Source organism: Enhydra lutris, unplaced genomic scaffold (genome assembly GCF_002288905.1).
Source record: "Enhydra lutris kenyoni isolate GAN:26980312 unplaced genomic scaffold, ASM228890v2 scaffoldscaffold1, whole genome shotgun sequence".
NCBI classification, from domain to species: domain Eukaryota; kingdom Metazoa; phylum Chordata; class Mammalia; order Carnivora; family Mustelidae; genus Enhydra; species Enhydra lutris.
Genome location: NW_019154085.1, coordinates 39,852,957 through 39,874,017, shown reverse-complemented (window position 1 = coordinate 39,874,017; position 21,061 = coordinate 39,852,957). Strand labels below are relative to the sequence as shown.

The window sequence follows — 21,061 nt, the reverse complement described above, 5'->3', positions numbered from 1 at the left end:
CTCTCTAAAGTAAAAATCAGGGCACCTGGGTGGCTCAGTTGGTTCAGCGACTGCCTTCTGTACAGGTCATGATCCTGGAGTCCCACATCAGGCTCCCTCCCCAGTAGGGAGTCTGCTTCTCCCTCTGATCCTCCTGCCTCTCATGCTCTCCCTCTCTCTGTCTCTCTCTCATTCTTTGTCTCTCAAATAAATAAAAATATGTTGTATGGATAACATTACATTCTAGAATTATGTTGAGAGTTCACTTGGCCATGCATGGAACCATGCATGGACTAGTCATGGAACCAGCAGCTTTTCAGCTATCTTATTTATATGCAGGCTCAGTGATACATATTAAAAGAAATGAGAGATTGAGCAAAGAAACAAAGGGCAGTAGACTTTCTTGTCAAAGCCAGTTCTGCAAAATGTCCTTTCTTTCCTCCTCTGATAGACATTTCCATGTTCCCCAAATAGCCAACCAGAAGTTTCATGAAACAGCAGATTATTCTCCTGTTTGGTATGTTGTCTCCAGTTTTACCGTTTCCAGGGGAGGAGCCAGGATTCAAGTTAGGCAGGGGAGGGACTCCATAGCCTCTGCTGTTGTTACAAGTCAAAAGCAAACCCCGTGGCCCTCCCCTGTGGCTTTGGACTGAGACAAAGGAAAATAATGTGACAGGAACAAATTAACAGTGGCCACATCTGCCAGCACTAATATAGCACAGAATGTCAGGTTCTCTGGTCAAACAGAGTCGGTGCTGCCCTAGCAGTTGTTTCCCATAGTTTGGTTGTAACGATTGCTTGAGACACCACTGGAAGTGTATGCTTATCATAGAGTGTCATTGATATATAGGACAGTGCTATTTTCAGGTTCTTTGGCAAAGGAAAAAAAGGAACAAATACAAGTTGATGACATCAAGGGATTTTTTTAAATTTTTGTCTATTTCTTTATTTTGAGCAGTCGTTTGTGGCAGAGAAAGCTGTATTACTGTGGTGTGACAAACTAAGGTCTGGCTTTTTAGGGGACTCAAGATCTGAAGTGTGATTACATCCAAGTGGAGTATAATCTTTAGAAGTTGTTACCATCTGATAATGACTGGAATTCTTCCTCATCACAGCAAAGACTTCTCAGGATATACCCTGCCTTAAGAAATCACCATAAACAAATTCACTTACATACAAGTCTTAAATTGGGGCAGGGTACATGCGTGGCTCAGGCTTGAACTGATTCTTTTTTTTTTTTTTTAAAGATTTTATTTATTTATTTGATAGAGAGAGATCACAAGTAGGCAGAAAGGCAGGGAGAGAGAGAGAAGGAAGCAGGCTCTTCGCCAAGCAGAGAGCCCGATGCGGGGCTTGATCCCAGGACCCTGGGATCATGACCTGAGCCGAAGGCAGAGGCTTTAACCCACTGAGCCACCCAGGTGCCCCAGGCTTGAACTGATTCTTGCTTTAAGTTCAGGTCATGTGGGGTGCCTGGGTGGCTCAGTGGGTTAAGCCTCTGCCTTTGGCTCAGGTCATGATCTCAAGGTCCTGGGATTGAGCCCCACATTGGGCTCTGCTCAGCAGGGAGCCTGCTTCCCCCCCTCTTCTGCCTGCCTCTCTGCCTACTTATGATCTCTCTGTCAAATCATAAATAAAATCTTGAAAAAAAAAGTACAAAAACAAAAAACCTTCATTTTCACTGTTTTCTTTTTTATTTCTCTTTTCCCCAACTGTTTTAAATTGCTAAAATTCACCTGTATAAAAAAGCATTCTTTGGGATGCCTGGGTCGCTCAGTGGGTTAAGCCTCTGCCTTCACCTCAGGTCATGATCCCAGAGTCCTGGGATCAAGCCCCGTATCGGGCTCTCCACTCAGCGGGGAGCCTGCTTCTCCCTCTCTTTCTGCCTGCCTCTCTGCCTACTTGTGATCTCTGTCTGTCAAATAAATAAATAAAATCTTTAAAAACAAATTTTAAAAAAGCATTCTTTTTGTGTTCTTGTATTAAGGCATCTCACACACTTTTTTTTTTTAAAGATTTTATTTATTTATTTGACAGTACAAGCAAGGGTGGCAACAGGCAGAGGGAGAAGCAGATTCCCCACTGAGCAGAAAGCCTGGTGTGGGGCTCGACACATGACCCTGCGACCATGACCTGAGCCAAAGGCAGGCAGTTAGCCATCTGAGCTACCCAGGCGCCCCGACATTTCACAGACTCTTAGATGTGGCACATTTCTCTAGTTAAATGTGTACACACACATGACCAGCAAGCAAATATACTCGTTTATTTTGAAAAGCTAACAAATCTCCAAAAATCGTATGAAAATATAAAGAGACTTTGTTATTTATTTAGGATAATACCCATTTATAAAAGAGTCCTTCGTCATATATCAGCTATACTTCAGTAATAAATTTTTTCAAGGCTTTATTTATTTATTTATTTAGAGAGAAAGTGTACGTACACACCAGCAGGCAGAGGGGCAGAAGGAGAGAGAATCTCAAGTAGACTCCACACGGAGCCCAACATGGGGCTCAGTCTCACAACCCTAAGATCACAACCAGAGCCAAAACCTAGAATCAGATGCTCAACCAACTGAGCCACCCCAGTGCCCCTCAATAATAAAAAATTTTAAATAAATAAGAATACAAAAAAAGTTTTAAGCTTAAAATCCCATAGAATATATATGTCAGCAAAATTCAAGGGCTTCCAAATGGACGTGCCTAATATTCGAAAGTGAATTGAGGGGGCACCTGAGTGGCTGAGTCAGTTAAGTGTCTGCCTTCTGCTTAGGTCATGATCTCCAGGTCCTGGGATTGAGCCCTGTGTTGGGCTCTCTTCTCAACAGGGAGTCTGCTTCTCTCTGCCCCTCCTCCCTTTTCTCTCTCTCTCTCTCTCTCTCAGATAAATTTTTTAAAAAATTTTTAAGTGAATTGAAGACTTTTATAAGATAAGGATTATGTACTTGCGATTTCTGCACTTAATTGGAAAAATCATTTCAAATGAGATGTATTCATTAAAAAAAACTAAGACAAAATTATTTATGCTTGGTCAAGTTTCATACTAATAGCACTAATAATGATCTTTGTTTTTCTGTCATAGCTTTAGGAATGTACCTCTGTTTTGACTTTGGTAGCATCTTTAAGAGATTTAATTTTCCAAAGTTTATAGTCCTAAACTGTCAAAAAAAGATTATTTCTAGAATCTGATTATTTATTTGTTTATTTATTTATATATAAGATTTTATTTATTTGAGAGAGAGCACATGAGCAGGGGGAGGGGCAGAGGGAGAAGCAGACGCCCCCCACTGAGCAGGGAGCCCGACTTGGGGCTCTGTCCCAGGACCCTGGGATCACAACCTGAGCTGAAGGCAGACGCCCAACCGACTCAGCCACCCAGATGTCCCAACACTATCCTTATACTGAGTGTCCCAAACCTAATAATCTATAAACAGTTTCCTATCATTTGTCCTTTGTAGCGATATTACCCAAAAGAAAAATAAAATCTTTTTTAAGTACTTTCATACACTAGAAGCTTCCTGATTGATGTGGCTAAATTCTAGGAACTCATAGCCAAAGATTACTCTGCTTTTTGCTGTCAACTCAATGAGAGGAAACACCTCTGCGCTCAAGAAGCCCATAATCAGGGTGCCTGCTGGCTCAGTTGGTTAGGCTTCCGACTCTTGCTTTTGGCTCAGGTCATAACCTCAGGACCCTGGGATCAACCCCCACATGGGGCTCCCTTCTCCGTGAGGAGCCTGCTTCTCCCTCTCACTCTCCCTCTGTGCTCTTCTGTCTCTCACTCTCTCTCAAATAAATAAAATCTTAAAAAAGATTTTGAGTGAATAAAACCAAAGTGAAACATTAACTAACACAACTAAGTTTTTGGTGACTTTTCCCTTACTGAAAAGAATAAGAGAGTTTAAGATAATACATGTTTTTATTAGAGAATGTGAAGTAGCTCATAAGTTACTTCTATAAGGTGTTTTGTTTTTGTTTTGTTTTTGCTTTGTCTAATCCTGAATAATTATGATATTATTATGACTAGTGAAGACTAGTCAGACTTGATGTATTTTAGAGAAATTTGCTTGGTTGGCTTTGCCATACAGTTAGTACCTCTGGGGTAGTTGTAATCAGCATCTGCCAGTGATAATTTGTCTTTGTTACTCCCATTTCCTTCTGTCATGGTTGCCTCCATCAGGGTCCTCTAAGCTGGAGAAAGGTTTCTTCCCACCTCCTTTTATCAGCTTGTCTGGTGTGGCCTTTGACGATCATAACACTTGATTGGATCCCCAGAAAGCAATTCAGCTCTTTTGATTTTGCTGGATGCTCTTATGGGAGACTTCAGATGAGTGTCCAATGCCCAAGCTGAGCAGAGAGCACAGGGGTGTATGAGAGTGTAGTATCTCACCTGAGTCTAGATGAGAATAGAGAATAGGGAAGAGTGCATAGCAGAAGTGGCCAGAGACATGTTGGGGCCACAAGGTAAAGAACTTAAAATGCTAAGCTAAGAAGTTAGGACTTTTCTCAGTGAAAATCTTTTGATGGGGCATCTGGATGGCACAGTTGGTTAAGCATCCAACTCTGGCTTTTGGCTAGTGAATTTCAGGGCTGTGAGATAGAGCCCCATGTCAGGCTCTATGCTCACCGCTAAGTCTGCTTGAGATCTCTGTCCCTCTCCCTCTGCCCCTCCCACTCATGTGTGTGGTTTCTCTATCTCTCTCTAAATGAAACTTAAAAAAGAAGAAAAGATTTTTTCTTTTTTTGAAGTTTTTGAAGGGGAAGTAATGATATGATCCAGCTTGTGTTTTAAGAGTGTTGCTCTAGTCACTGTGGATTAGCTTATAAAGGCTAAATGAATAGGACCTCAACTTTATTGCACAGAAGAATTGCTTTTTAAAATGAGCATTCCGGGGCGCCTGGGTGGCTCAGTGGGTTAAGCCTCTGTCTTCGGCTCAGGTCATGATCTCAGGGTCCTGGGATCGAGCCCCACATGGGGCTCTCTGCTCAGCGGGGAGCCTGCTTCCTCCTCTCTCGCTGCCTCCTTCCTCCTCTCTGTACCTGCTTCTCTGCCTACTTGTGATCTCTGTCAAATGAATAAATAAAATCTTTTAAAAAATAAAATAAAATGAGCATTCCTAAGGCACCTAGCTGGCTCAGTCACCCTGAAACTTAAAGGTGAACATCTTAACTAGATATTTTTAAGCAGATTGTTTAGTGTTGAAATATTTTCATGTTGGAGATAAAAATTTGGGTATCAGAGCATAGTCATTTGCTGATAAAAACCAACTGGCCTGATATAAATAATTGAATAAAAATCACTGGGAGAAGAAACAAATCTCCACTGCAAAATTCCAAATAATTCACATTCTTCCCTCAAGAATATGGAGCATAACTCCCCACCTGTTAGTTTGGGCTGTATACAGTGACTTCCTTCCGAGAGTACAATACAGAAAGAAGGGGGAAAGAACATATTTACAGTGGAGAAACCTGACAGGCATTCCCTCAGCCAGGTGATCAAGATCAGCATCAGTAATGATAAATCATGCTGATAGTACATAGCCTTGACATGGTGGGATGAAAATGGCACTTTACCTCAATGGTCTTCCGCCTTAAAACTCACAACCCCAGCCAAATTATGAGAAAAACATCAGACAAACCCCAATTGACAGACACCCAGAAAATACTTGACTTGTACTACTCAACACTGGCATTTAAAAAAAAAAAAAAAAAATCAAGGGGCGCCTGGGTGGCTCAGTGGGTTAAGCCGCTGCCTTCTGCTCGGGTCATGATCCCAGGTCCTGGGTTCAAGCCCCATGTCGGGCTTTCTGCTCGGCAGGGAGCCTGCTTCCTCCTCTCTCTCTGTCTGCCTCTCTGCCTACTTGTGATTTCTCTCTGTCAAATAAATAAATAAAATCTTTAAAAAAAAAAAATTAAAAAAAAAATAAAAATAAAAAATAAAAAAAAAATCAAGATCCTCAAAAAAAAAAAAAAAAGAAGGAAAATCTTTTTTTTTTTTTTTAAGATTTTATTTATTTATTTGACAGACAGAGATCACAAGTAGGCAGAGAGGCAGGCGGAGAGAGAGGAGGAAGCAGGCTCCCTGCTGAGCAGAGAGCCCGATGATGCAGGGCTCGATCCCAGGACCCCGGGATCATGACCCAAGCCGAAAGCAGAGGCTTTAACCCACTGAGCCACCCAGGCACCCCTAAAACAAGGGAAATATAAGAAACTCTCACAACCCAGAGGAGCTTTAGGAGACATGATAACTAAATGTTAGGTGGGATCCTGGAACAGAAAAAGGACATTAAATTAAAACTAAGAAAATTTGAACAAACTGTAGACTTTAGTTACTGATAATGTGTTAGCATTAGTTCATTAGTTGTGACAAATATAAGATGTCTATAATCTATTTTCTGCAGAATATATAGACACTATAATAAGTTTTTTTGTAAATTTAAAAAAGCTTACTTTTCAGAAAGGTCTAGAACAGAATAACAATTAATAAACCAATACCCTTCTTGGTAAATTGTTAGGAATTGAAATAATATAGCTCTTCCATCCCTAGATTAGTAATCAGGATCTGAGTTAATATCATTAGAGAATTATCTCAGTATCACTGAGAATTATCCAGCTTCAGTATGAACTGTTTTGAGAGACATGAATAAATAAGTTATTTGGTTTTATGTAGAGGAAATCCACAGAATCATCAGAATAATGCCCAAATATAAGTTGACCCTGAATATAAGGCAATCTCTTAACATTCCAATGAAAAAAAAATATATTTTTAAAAAGGGATTTGGGTGTGGGGCACCTGGGTAGCTCAGTCGGTTGGGCGTCTGCCTTCGGCTCGGGTCATGATGCCAGGGATGGAGCCCTGTATCAGGCTCCCTACTCACCAGGATCCTGTTTCTCCCTCTCCCTCCTGTTCCCCCTGCTTGTACTCACTGACTCACTCACTCTCTCTCTGTCAAATAAATAAAAATACTTTTTTAAAAAGGAGAGGGGGGTATGGGCGGAATAGACAAATGTATATTTTACAACATAGTTAAGACCATAAATTTATAAAATAATATAAAATTTAGAAATATCCCTTTCCACTTGTCTGTTACTTTCTGTGAAACAATATTGCCCACATTTTTTACATGCTGCTTTGATGTCCATACCTGGCACATAGTAGTTTGTCAATAAGCACTTACTGAATGATAATTTGAGATCAGGTATATGGAGAGACCTGGATCAGTCTGGGAGGACCCTTTGAAGGTCTTTGACCGGGAAGGTAACAGCAAAAGCGAAGTGGTATTTAGCCTCTCCTCAGGGGCAATGGAGGTGGCACAAACTGTCTGCTTAGGGGAGGCCAGGACATAGCCGGGGTTGGCATGGGTACACAAAAGGAGCCCAAACTTCGGAGTCAAGCAGATCTGGACTTGGAGATGTGGTCCCAAGAGCCTCCCTGAGGAGGTACCCCTGAAGCCAGGATCTGGGGGTGTGAAGAGTAAGGGCAAGAGCACTCAGGCAGCATCACAGGCAGAAGAGACACTAGTGTGCTGAAGAGAGAGAAAGGAAACCATTAAGGGTGGAACATAGTGACTGGGCACCTTGTAAACTATGCAAAGGACTTGAGTTTTGTTTTTAAGTGCAAAGGAAAACCGGGGGTTAACATCTAATTCACAGTATTTCTAAAATTACCTTCTTCTGTGAAGAGAATGGATTAAAAGAGGGAGCAAGAATGGAAGCAAGGAGGGGCACTTTAGGTAGCCCATTGGTTAAGCGTCTGACTCTTGATTTCAGCAAGGAAAGCCATCAGGAGCCTAGGCAGGAGATGATAATGGATTCATAACAGCACCACTCTGCTGCTAAGATTCTAAGCACCTTACATGAGCCAACTCATTTAAGTGTGCTGTCCCGTTAGCACCCTCTTTGATTCTCAAAAGTACTAGTTTGGATGATAAATTACAGGAAACTGTGAATCAGCCAATTAACATTTTCAGGGGGTCAGTCTTCCTACCCATCAATTTCAAACCATTCTATGAAAGCCGCTAACCATGACAACTCTGTAATATAAGATTCAAGCAGGAAAAACTGGAATCTCATCTCTGAACTTCCTGAGCCCCTTCCTTCTTGTTCCCTTCTATTTGGGCCTGGTTCTCAGTTACATGTGGGCATTTTTATTTGTCTCTTTCTCAGTATCTTTTTTTTCTTTCACTCCGTCCCTTGTATGTGTCTCTCTCTCTCCCTGTGTTTGTGTGTTCCATGTTTCTTTCCTCTTCCCTCTCTTTTCCTTCCCCATTCCTCCTTTCTACTCCAGTTTCTTCCTCTCCCCTAATCTCCTTCTGGTCTCTTCTCAATTGGCTGGTGAGGTCCTGCCATGTACAGTGGATCCGTTCTGTTTAATATATAAAAATGAAGGTATAGTTGTACTCATGTCAAAATGCTTCTAGATGATTGTCACTAAATATTTTAAATTCTTTTATCCCAGTGCCTGCATTCACATCTTAAGGAAATTTACCTCATACGTCATTCATCTGACTGCTTTCTTTTTTTTCTCCCCAAGCCTTTACTTCCCGCTCCACCACCACCTCCCTGCTGGCCTTCTCTACCTTAGGTCTGTCCCCAGCCCCCACACTGGACCAAAATCATAATCATACCAGGTCACAGCTATTTAAAACATAAGAAGACTTATGTAACCTTCTGTGTGGCGCCAAGTGACTCTCATTCTTCCATGCGTATCTTAGTTTACTTCCTTTTTTACCTTTCCTAAGGCTTGACATTCTACAGACTATTGATTTTTTTTTTTTTTCTGGAACTTATTTTTTCCAGGCTATAGCTTATTTTTAACATGCTCTTACTTTTACATACGAGAGTGTGCTGCTTTTGTCTGCCTGGTTCCAAATAAGAAGGTACCAGGAACAGCTCTCCCAGCAGAGGTTTCCCATAGTAAAGGAGTTTTCCCTTGTGTTCACCTTGGGTATAAATCACCTGGGAGCTTTTAAATGAGAAAAGACCTGGCTGACCCAGAAGGTGGTATTTATAAATAGTCCTCTAACCCCCCTCCCACCCCCTTAAAGCTTGTACCTAATCCTCTCCTCTCTCAAGATTGGAAGTGACTTGACCTTTGAGTCTTAAACCTCACCTCTTTTTCTCTGAAAAATCTAGTTAACAAAAAGCTGCTAAAACAAAAAAATGTTTCCAACCAGATGATGATGAAGCCATTAAAGCTTGCCTTTCATTTCCAACATTTTTTTTTAAAGATTTTATTTATTTATTTGACAGAGAGAGATCACAAGTAGATGGAGAGGCAGGCAGAGAGAGAGAGAGAGAGAGAGAGAGGGAAGCAGGCTCCCCGCTGAGCAGAGAGCCCGATGCGGGACTCGATCCCAGGACCCTGAGATCATGACCTGAGCCGAAGGCAGCGGCTCAACCCACTGAGCCACCCAGGCGCCCCTCCAACATTTTTTTTAATAAGTTTTATTTACTTGACACAGAGAGAGAGTGAGAGAGCACAAGCAGGTGGAGTAGCAGGGAAAGGGAGAGGGAGAAGCGGACTCCCCACTGAGCAAGGAGCCTGATGTGGGTCTCTATTCCAGGACCCTGGGATCAGGACCTGAGCCGAAGGCAGTTGCTTAACCAACTAAGCCACCCAGGCACCCTCATTTCCAACATTTTTAGTGAAATACACTTCCTCTTTTGAGGACCATCTTTTCTTGTGGTTATTTTAAGATACCTGCCTCAAGGGCATCTGAGTGGCTCAGTTGGTTAAGCACCTGCCTTCGGCTCAGGTCATGATCCCAGGGTCCTGTGGTCGAGCCCCGCATCAGGCCCCCTGCTCAAGGGGAAGACTGCTTCTCCCTCTCCTCCTCCCCCTTCTTATGCATGTGCTCGCACTCTTAGTCTCTCTATCAAGTAAAAAATAAAACTTAACCAAAAAATACCTACCTTAATAATTTTTATTTCTTTTTGCTATTGAGCTGTCATGGATTTGTATTTTTATGATTTATAAAGCTGTTCCCAGATGGCAGCATCTTTGCCATGAATTAAGAGTGTTCCTTTTCACCCCTACCTTAGAGAACTTGGAGGGGCTCTCAGTAGCCTCCATCCCAACATCATTGGATGGAGCTCTATGTGTATTTCTCTAATTTTGTGATATTTATTGAGGGTGAAATCTTACAGGTTTTGTTAGGATTATACAGTGAAGTCCATGATACAGACTGATAGGTTTCTGGATTAAGGTACATGCAAGAAATGCCTAATAGTTGAACTGGCCAAAATATGTTTTTAAGTATATTTCCAAAAAGACAATAATAAATTTCCTAAAGAGATAATTTAGTCCTTAAACTGATAATTTATAAAGACAGGAGGCGCTTATGTTAGGAAGATAAGCCATATATTTTTAGCACCTTCTCTCTCTTGCTGTAAAATGGAGGAATCTTCAGTTCACCATCCGCTAATCATCAGAGAGCACACTCTCATTTAAGACTTCTTTCTTTCTATCCTCTAATAGATTGAAGAGTAAATTCTGGTGCCAGGCTTTTCTTTGCTGACCCAGGCCAGCAGCAGTAATGCTTTTTTTGGAAACTGCTAGCTCTGATCTAGCTGTTGCTTTACAAAGGGAGCCCCCTTTCCCAGGCTTTTCTCGCAGTAGTTTTGCTGGAATGCCCCCCTTGTATGTGAGCCTCAAATTTTAAGAGTAATTTTAGTTTTGTTATTTAAGAAAATCCGGTGTCCAGTGTGGCTATATTGGTACCTAAGAGAGTATCCGAAGAGAAAGAATGAAAAGCATGTATAGAGCGGGTTAAATGAGTGCTGTGTCTTCTGAAAACCTTGGGCTTAAATGTCTAAGGCAATTCTGTTAGATCTGAGTTCTGAGTGGACTTGCTGGAGCAGTAGTAGCTACTGTTTCATTTCTCCTGCTGGGGAAGCTTTGTCTTCATATACGGAGACCCCAGAATAGCTAAGTATATTTATAGTCATTGGAATTTTAATACGTGATCTGGGGGTGCGTGGCTGGCTCTGTTGGTAGAACATGCAACTCTTGATTTTGAGCTCGTGAGTTCAAGACCCACACTGGGCGTAGAGCTTACTTTAAAACAAACAAAACACACACGTGCGCGCGCGCGCACACACACACACACACACACATTAAAAAAAGGTGATCTGGGGCGCCTGGGTGGCTCAGTGGGGTAAGCCGCTGCCTTCGGCTCAGGTCATGATCTCAGGGTCCTGGGATCGAGTCCCGCATCGGGCTCTCCGCTCAGCAGGGAGCCTGCTTCCCTCTCTCTCTCTGCCTGCCTCTCTGCCTACTTGTGATCTCTCTCTGTCAAATAAATAAATAACATCTTTAAAAAAAAAAAAAAAAAAACTTTAAAAAAAAGGTGATCTAAGCAAGTATGTATACTATTGACTTGCTTTTTAATTTAGTTTTTAAAAAAAATATGAAGCAGAGAAGAAGAAAACTGCAAAGGTATATAAGAGCAGTAGTATCTGGGGATATAATGAGCATATGAGGAGACTGTTAGGATTACACACAAGGAGAGGAGAGAAGCACAACCAACCCAACTTCAAAGCAATGGTAGGTTCATAGGGGAGTGGAGTGGGGGTGCAGTGCACCAGCAGGTTGAGAGCACAAGAAGCCAGGGTAACCTTGGTTATCTTTTGTGACTTCAGTAACAGCAAAACCTAGAAAGAATGTCTCCAGAAGGTTAACTGTACCGTGTCATGCATAGTGATGTTTATCAGCCATGTTGCTCTGGGTTCAACACTGCAAGCTACCCAGTCAGAAAGGCGGAAGGCTCCCTGGGGTTTCAGTGGTCACAAAGCAAGGAAGTTTGGGTTAGCACAGCTCCTGCCCCCATCTTGCAGAACTGCTGACTTTTCCTCAACTCCTTATACCCAGGCTTCCAAGCCTAGGTCATGTGCTTGCCCCCAGCTGCACCAGGCTCCAGAGGGAAGGATTTGGATCTTCTAGTTACAGTAATGCCTTGCAGTTGCTGCCTCCCACAGGGGCAACATGGTGCTATTGGGAAGCGGGTTTGGTTGCTAGACAGCAAAAATGGGGAAAAAAAAAAAAAAAAAAAAGACCTGTAAACTTTATCAACTGTTTATCTGAAGGTCCATCTCTTTGTGAATATTAGCTATCTTTCTCAGACTTAGCCTCTATGTATGGAAATACTAATGTTATTAAAATTATTTGTCCATTGTTTAAAAAAACTCAGGACTGTCTTTTTAAATTTAGTGTTCATATTTATCAAAGTTGTGTGTGTACATTGTTCAGAGTTACAGTTCTACCTGGTTTTGAATGATGAGCTGCGTCCTGTATCCTTTCATTCCTATTTTCTACTCCCTGGAGAAAACCATTTTCAGTTTCTAGCTGATTTATTTACTATTTATCTTCATATTTCTGAATTGCACACTGTGGCTATGCCTTAATGTCTCTATTTTAGGCATTGTTTATCGACTTCTCACTGTGGAAAATGAGTTTTGTTCTCACTTTCTGCCTGACCACACATACATGCTCTTCTCCTTCCCCCATCCTCTCAGGATAATGGTACTGGATCCATAGTCTGTGGTTTTATTATTATGACTCTGTCAGCCCTATTTGCAATGATGCCATGTAGTATAGTGTAACTGCTTTTTTCTTCCAATACCACCTTTGATTTTTCCCTGATGTTAATTATTGTCTTGGTTTTTTATTCATTTACTTGGGCTTTCTGTGCTTCTCACTAATGAACCCCCAAATATCCCCTAACTGTATAAATCTCTCCCATTTAAACCCATCAGATATTCTATGAATTTCATCTTCTTTTTTTTTTTTTTTTTTAATTTATTGGACAGACGGAGGTCACAAGTAGGCGAGAAGCAGGCAGAGAGAGAGGAGGAAGCAGGCTCCCTGCTGAGCAGAGAGCCCGACGCAGGGCTCGATCCCAGGACTCTGGGATCATGACCTGAGCTGAAGGCAGAGGCTTTAACCCACTGAGCCACCCAGGCGTCCCTGAATTTCATCTTCTTAAGATCTCTTTCTAAGCCTTCTGACCTTCTCTTGTCTGGACCTTGGCCTGTCACCCTTCAGTCCTCTAAAGAGGACTTTTTCACCTGTATCTTGTTTTAGTCCCTTGCTCATTGATTCAATATCGTCTTTTTCCCTAGTCTTCCCTGTCATTTTGAAATAGCATATTATCATTAGTTTCTTGAGAAAGTATCTCTTTTTTTAGTTTTAGGAATTTCCCTGAGATTCGTAAAGGCACTGCTTCATTTTTTTCTACCCTCCAGAGTCCCTGTTGAAAAGTGTGATTCATTCTGATTTTTTTTTTCCCCATTCTGATTCTGACCTTTATGTGACTTGTTTTTCCTCTGGAAGCTTTGCTTTAACCTTGACGTTTTGCAAGTTCACAATGATGTCACTTGGTCACTTGCTAGATCTTCAGTCTGGGACATTTTCTTGAATTAATTCATTGATCACTTCCTCTCCATGGTTTTTCGGTTCTGTCTTTCTTGGACTCCTGTTAGATTTTGGATCTCTTAGGTTGATACCCGATTCTTTTATCTTTACTCTCCTGTTTTCTGTCCTTGTCCCTTTTTATTTTTCTTTCTGAAAGAGTTCCTCAGGTTTGTCTTCCAACCCTTGCATTAAGTTGTTTGGTTCTGCTATCAAAATGTGTATTTTTCTAGCATTCTTTTTTGTTCTCTGAATATTCATTTTTTCATTGCTATTAGTGATTCATTTATTGTATAATGAACAATACAGAAACTAGAAAATATAACTACTTAAGTTAGAAGGCATTTTATGATTAAATGAGATTATCAATTGACTAGCCTCAAAATTTGTAAACTTGAGCCAGAGAAGATCACCTAAAATATACAAAATTTAATTGTTTATGATTTTTAGTGTATAAGGGTTACATTATCTCTGGCTGTTTTGTTTGTTTGTTCATAGATTTTATTTATTTATTTGACAGAGAGAGAGACAGCGAGAGAGGGAACACAGCAGGGGAGTGGGAGAGGGAAAAGCAGGCTCCCTGTGGGACTTAATCCCAGGACCCTAGAATCAGGGCCCAAGCCAAAGACAGATGCTTAACAACTGAGCCACCCAGGTAACCCAATTTTGTTAGTTCTTAATACTTCTTTTCAAAAGTTTTTATCTTCTGTGATGCCTGGGTGACTCAGTTGGTTAAGCATCTACCTCCCACTCAGGTCATGATCTTAGCCTCCTGGGATCAGGCTGCTCCCCCTGCTTGTGCTCTCCTACCTCATTCTCAATAAATAAACAAAATCTTTAAAAAAAATTTTTGGGGGCGCCTGGGTGGCTCAGTGGGTTAGGCCGCTGCCTTCGGCTCAGGTCATGATCTCAGGGTCCTGGGATCGAGTCCCACATCGGGCTCTCTGCTCAGCAGGAAGCCTGCTTCCTCCTCTCTCTCTCTCTCTGCCTGCCTCTCCGTCTACTTGTGATCTCTCTCTGTCAAGTAAATAAATAAAATCTTAAAAAAAAAAATTTTTTTTTGTATCTTCCTCTTTAGTCTCTTTTTTCCTCTTAAGTTGCTTTTTTCTCTTTGTTTTGGTTTGTCTTTCATTTCGGTTTCTGGTGATCCTTGGCTAGTTTCTTATATCTAAGAACAGGCAGTTAAATGGGTACTTGAGATCTGTGGACTTGCGAGCAAAATTTATGGGCTGTGGGGGTGGTCTGCATGAGTCACTTCTTGGGATACCTCTCTTATCTGTTTCTTTAAGTCTTTTATCTTGGCTGGTCTGATTCTGTTGGAAAATTTTTTATTTTGTACTATTCATTTTCTCTCTCCTTGCAGTTTCTAGATGTGTAGTCTTTGGTTCTCATGTTGTAGATAAAAATATCTCCACTGCGGGGGGCACCTAGGTGGCTCAGTCATTAAGCATCTGCCCTCTGTCGGTTCTGATCGATCCCAGCCTGCTGGGATCTGGCCCCACATTGGACTCCCCGCCCAGCAGGGGAGCCCTTCTCCTCCCTCTGCCTGCCACTTCCCCTGCTGGTGCTCTCTCTCTGTCAAATAAAGAAATAAAATCTTAAAAAAAAAAAATCTCTGTTGGGTCTGTACTACGATCTTCCTTTAGATGTCCTTTGGACCCTCCTACACCTCCTCATTTGCTTTCATGGCACTTGGCAGATAGGCCGACTTGCTAAAAAGTAAACAGGAGTTGGTAGCAAATCTGAGAGCTAGAACACACCTTGAGTGAAAAGTTAGAGTCGCTTTCAGTGCATTGTTTTCCTTAATACATTTGATCAGAAATTGGATGAACCTCCGGGATGCTGAGACAGGGAAGATACTGTGGCAAGGAACAGAAGACCTGTCAGTCCCTGGAGTGGAGCATGAAGGTATTCCCCAACCCTTGCCCTGCACAGGGCTCTGATGTTTCAGGAACAGGGCCTAAGCATCAGGGAGCTAAATTAATGCAGATCCTGATGGGCAAATCCCTGCGGGCACAGCACGTGTTACTGAGATTCTCAGTTCCTTTCCTACCATTTTTCCCTCTCACTTCCCAAAACTCATTTTGTGCTGAAATTTTAACATTAAAACATCCCTAAAGATATAAACTAAGCTCTCAACTTTTTTTTAAAGAAAATTTCCATTTTTATCTCCCTGAAATAAAAGAAAAACTAAGAAGTTAAAACCAACAGAACAGAGTAAAGAAGGTGTCCATTCAGCCCTTTTCCTAATGAAAACAGCTAGGGAAGGCCCTTAGATGCACTATATCTGGTGTTTCTTAAAGATCTTTCAGGGGGTCACCTGGGTGGCTCAGTTGGTTAAGCAAATGCCTTCCACTCGGGTCGTGATCTTGGGGTGGTGGGATCTTGCCCTGCATCCCTGCATCAGGCTCTCTGCTCAGCGGGGAATCTGTTTCACCCTCTCCCTCTGTGCACTCCCTCTCTCTTTCTCTCTCTCTCAAATAAATAAATAAAATCTTTAAAAAATAATAATAAAGATATTTCAGTCAGATGCCCTTGACCAATTGGGGACCTCTGCCTTTAATTGTGTTACCAAGGCTTTTCTCTGAAATTTAACATAGATAATGTGTTCTCTAAATCAGCTCTAAGAAGCTCCCAGAAACTTAAGGAATAATAGTATGTGATTTTCATTGAGAATGGCTTCAATATTTCTTTTTATTTACCAGCCCGTGTTCCCAAGAAAATCCTCAAGTGCAAGGCAGTGTCTCGAGAGTTGAACTTCTCTTCAGCAGAGCAAATGGAAAAATTCCGCCTGGAACAAAAAGTTTACTTCAAAGGGCAATGCCTAGAAGGTATTCTGTGGCCTAGTGCCTGGAAGCCCCACTTAGGATGACAGAGTAAAAAGGCAGGACCCAATGAACTTAAAACACTGCTTCGGTAACGTTCATTTTGCAACTCAGTTTGTGATGGGATTCCTATACCTTGCGAGACTGGGGGCCCCAGCAAAAACAAAGCTGGCAATGACAAGGGGCTTTGAGCCCAACAAAAGGGTTTCTGACACTGGTGGGCCCGGGTTGGTGCCTGCTTTATCACTGGCGAATTATAATGTGGTCACGAGGAAGCTGCCAACAAGGGCCTGGTACAGAGCTCTCAGTCTCCCGCAGATCTGGCCACCAAGACCACTCTGCACCGATTCCACCACGAACTGTAAGAGTGCACGTCCGTGTCTTACAGCTGGAATTGCAAGTGAAAGGCCTAGTCTGTTCTTCTGTTTATCATATACACATAGCCTATTGCTAAGAAAGCGTTGTTTATACTATATCTGCCCACTAGTCCTCACCCTTTAGATCCTAGAGCAGAGGGAGTAAGCCTCTGGTGTGGTCGGGGGGGACGGCCTGAGGGGTTGTCATGCCTCTTTCACATGCCTCTGGCCCCAGAGGTCTCTGATGGCTTCATTTGTGGTTCTTGGGGTAAGAAGAGACTCACTCTAAAGGTGGGGGGGCGGGTGCAGAGCCCCGAGACTCTCTGGCGTGCCCACTCACCAGCTTTTTGTTCTTCCTTCAGAATGGTTCTTCGAGTTTGGCTTTGTGATCCCAAACTCCACAAACACCTGGCAGTCCCTGATAGAGGCCGCGCCCGAATCCCAGATGATGCCCGCCAGCGTGCTAACGTGAGTGAGCAGACCGCAGACGCTGGGGAGTGGGTTCCAAGCAGCGGGACTGACGGTGCTGCTTAGCAGGCAGCCCTGGGTGAAAATAAGGGGAGAGAGTATTCAGGGGTATTTGAGTTTACAGGTTACTGACTCTGTCATAGGAAAAAAACAGTGTGATCAAATGGAAAAAAATTTTAAAAACTTTAGATTAGACCTTTAGACTAAATTCCTGAATAACCCTGACTTGCCGTGCAATCTTGGACAATGTTTACCTCTCTGGCCTTATTTTTCTCCTCTCTACACATAGAATTAATAATTCTATCTCACAGAGGTGTAGTGAGGATGAAAGAAGATGATATGGGAGGAAACTGGCCTGTACTCTATATTAAATCTAGGCTAATTTGCTCACTTTCCTGACAACCAAACTTCTGATACTCTGTACTTTTCTTGAATGGCCTTTAATGGAATCTGGCAAAGTTCTAAGTTTGTTTTAGAGGATAATGTTCAGTTATGGTTTTTCAGAGACTAGCTTACCATTTTCATAGTTATGCTTCCTGCCCAAAGAATAATTTGTTTGTCCTTTATCCAAAAACACTGTCAGTAAGGGCCCAGCTTACATTTTCTCTTCGGAAAAGGTATTAGACTTTCAGAGGTCTTAATAATAGTGTCTAGTAATGAGTTATTCCCACAGATATTTGTGTAATATTGGATTGTCCCTTTAAACAGATCCTTGGTGAAAGCCACACTGAGTGTAAATAGAGGTTGTTTGCTTTATAAGATTTTGCTTTATAAGATGTTTGCTTTAATAGATTTTTAATTATAATGGTAGATATTTTTATATTCTAATAGCCAATTAAATCTTGAGTTTCTTATGTACCTATTTTATAATTAATTGCCAACAAAAATGTATCTGCTGGCTATTAATTACCCTGGGAAAGTACAGGGTAGTATATAGAAGGGCATTTTTTATATTTTATTAACCTTCATTGACTCCTTCTTGGCCAGGTCCAATAAGTCTGTGATGACTTACTTAGGTTCTTTAACTCAAATTTTACTTTCTGGAACCCAAAAACAGTACCTCTATTGTCCTTAACTTGGTTCGAGAGTGGTTTGGTTTGGAAACACTAGGATACCCACCAAGAAAAATGAAATTCTCCCCTGTACAATACAGGTGTGTCATTTGGGGTTCTTTGGCTGCAAGCCATAGAAATGACTCCAGCTGATAGGACAGACCTGAAGGGGGATGGGGGGTGACGGGTGGCGGGTGGCACTGAGACCCGGGCAGCTTCAAAGATGCAGGTGGCAGGAATCCATCGATGATCTCCTTCAGGAGCAGCCATAGGAAGGATCCTGCTCCGGCGGGGAGCAGGGGAAGAGTCTGGTTAGCCCATATTATGTCCTGTGCCTAGCCCTCTGCCAGGTGGAGAGGCTACTGGACTGACCCATGGACTGGAGATGTGGTGGGTCCCCAGAAGAAGAGCAGAGTGCTGTTACCCAAAGTGATGGAAATAGATGCAGGAAAGACCAACCCATAACTGCCTACCAGAGACCTGCAGGTTTCCATGTGTATCAAAAAGTCACTCATATTAAAAAAAAAAAAAAAAGTCGTATGTATAAGCACCCTGTTTGCAGAGCACTCTGCTAAGGGATTTACATATATCAAGGATTAAAACATGCTCTTTCTTCTGTTTTCTGAACTTGAGGAGAAAAAAAATCTAATCACAAAGTTAAATGTCACATTACACTTCTAACCCCATTTGGACGTAGATTTCGGTGTCCCCAAGCCAAAGTTCTAGATAGGTGCGTGTCCCCAGGCCCAGCAGACCCAAACTGAAGCCACTTTGTGGAAATGAAATCTGTTGCCTAACACACTCACTCTTTTGCCCTCTCTTCTTACTTATAGTGGGAATGTTATCATAGAGACAAAGTTTTTTGACGACGATCTTCTTGTAAGCACATCCAGAGTGAGACTTTTCTACGTTTGAGAGAAGAATGTGTGTGCATTTCAAGAATTTGGGTTTTGGGGGGGAAAGGAGGAAACTGTTGACTTTTTTCCTCCACGCATTTGATTTTTGACATTTCCACCCCTAATTCCCTGTACGGCAACCCACCTGCGGCCACCAGGGGACCAGTTCTGTGTAGGTAATCAGATGGCTGTTTCCTCCCAAGCCGCCATCTTCCACTGACCAGACTCAACTACCAACCCCAGACTAGGGCAGAGGATGAGCCTTGACTCCTTCCCAGGGTGACACAGGGACAGATGCTTACCACGAGAGCCAATGCTGTTCCTGCCCCCTCTGCTTCCTCCTTGGGCCCTGCAGGCAACGCATCTTCCTCTGGCCCCTGGTTTTGGAAAAATTCATATTCCTGACCTATGTTTAGTTTTTTTCCTACCATTTCTATTTCATACATTCTCATACATTTAACTTGTAAAATAGACTGTGATATTATTATTACATAATGAATTAAAACATATGAATTAAAATATTCCTACAGTCTTTAGCATGGCACTGCTTTCATCTCTGCTTTTCTGGAACATGAACCCAGCCCCATGATGTGAAGAAAGACATTTATGAGACCGTAGGACCACAACTGTATTTTACTCCAGAAATCAACTAATAGATTTTGCATTCCCAATGCTTCAGTTGCTGCTTTCCAAGAACGTACAACGTACCCAAACAAGACCCATGACCTTAACATTTGTCTTTGAGACATGATATGCAGTGGTTCTTTTCCACAACATAGATGTCCCCTTTGTTTGGTGTTGCTTTTAACTTTTCTCATACCTTTATGATGTACCTTTGCTCAAGAGGTTTTGGGAAAGGGTAGAAGCCCAAGCTGACAGAGTAGAAACTCTTCTATTCTTATGTAAGAGGACAGAAGTTCCAGAATGGAGAAAAGATCTCCCTGAAGTCATGTGGAGAATGGTGGGAACACATCTGGGATGGGGTGGGGTGCTGGGAGGCCTTAAAACCCAGGCAGAGGAAGCCAGCGTGGGAGAGAGTGATGGTAGCTGTGTGCCCACAAGTCTGATGTGACAGAGAAGGGTTCTTTTTTAGAAGCTTACCTCTGAGCTACTAGCAGCCTCCACTGTTCTTTATACAATATCAGCAATTAAAGGGTTTCTAGTTCACACAGTAGTAAGGCTGAGACCAGAGGGAAGGAGAATATAGCCAGAGATGGGCCCTCTGGCGTAGCCCCTGCTCACATATTCCTCCTCTTTTTCTTACCAAAGGGTCTGTTTGCCTCTGTGGGTGGGGAGGAGAAGGACATTTTTAGTGGACTGTCACCACCCTTCAGTGATAATTCCATTCCTCACTTGAGGGCTCTTGTCTTCAAAAGCTAATTTTTAAATACCAAGATTGGATGAGAAAACAAAGTTAAAATGAATCCAGATTTCCTTTTGCTTTCTGGAAATGCCATCTCTTCCCTCAGAGTGAGCTCGTCTCCTTTCCTGAACTACGTCTGCTCCCCAGAATTCCAGCGGGGAAGGCGCTTAGGGAACTGGACACCTCCCAGTGGAGAGAAGTCATCCCAGGGAGGCTCCCCCCCCCCAACCCAGAGCCTCCTTCACTGCCCCCCTCCACTCACTCATCCAGACAGAACTGTCAGGGAACTTCTTTGTCAGCTGCTCTGAGAAAAAAAAAGAACTACAGCCTAGTCATTCTTAGACATTCACCATCTCTCCAGGCAACAGTGTGTGTGTTCAGGCAGCACTGATCATTTTATCATGAAACAAGGCCCAAAAAGTGTGCTCCGGGGACAGTGCGATTGACAGGTTCTGAGCTGTGCAGGAGGGACTGGGGCTGGCCGGGAGGATGGCTGCAGCTATGATGGGAGGAGGAAGAGGGAAGGGGTGTGTGCAGGGATGAGCACAAGGGAAAGGAGAGACACAAGAGCTGTGGGGACTCGGGCCCTTGTAGGTCAGAGTCAGCTCCAGTAGGATGGGTGCAGGTCTAAGTGCCTGCAGAGCTGGGGGTTTTGCGGATACATCGAAGGCCACAGAATGTTACAAAGGAGAGGCATGCAGCCCAGGCCCGGCAC

At 42.6% G+C, this 21,061-nt stretch overlaps 1 protein-coding gene across 2 annotated transcripts in view; it reads left to right on the top strand.

The window, feature by feature from the left end:
- Positions 1-19,519, top strand: part of LOC111143562 (phosphodiesterase 6D) — a 50,046-nt gene extending 30,527 nt beyond the window's left edge. Inside the window, exons 1-5 of one of the 2 annotated variants that reach the window (XM_022497395.1) lie at positions 12,238-12,266; positions 15,206-15,294; positions 16,092-16,217; positions 16,930-17,035; positions 18,921-19,519. In XM_022497395.1, coding sequence (XP_022353103.1) covers positions 12,250-12,266; positions 15,206-15,294; positions 16,092-16,217; positions 16,930-17,035; positions 18,921-19,002 — 420 coding nt within the window. In that variant the 5' untranslated portion in view covers positions 12,238-12,249 and the 3' untranslated portion in view covers positions 19,003-19,519. Of the gene's footprint in view, positions 1-12,237; positions 12,267-15,205; positions 15,295-16,091; positions 16,218-16,929; positions 17,036-18,920 lie in introns of those variants that run through there. The other variant, XM_022497389.1, reaches the window with a different exon arrangement.
- Positions 19,520-21,061: the final 1,542 nt, after the last annotated feature.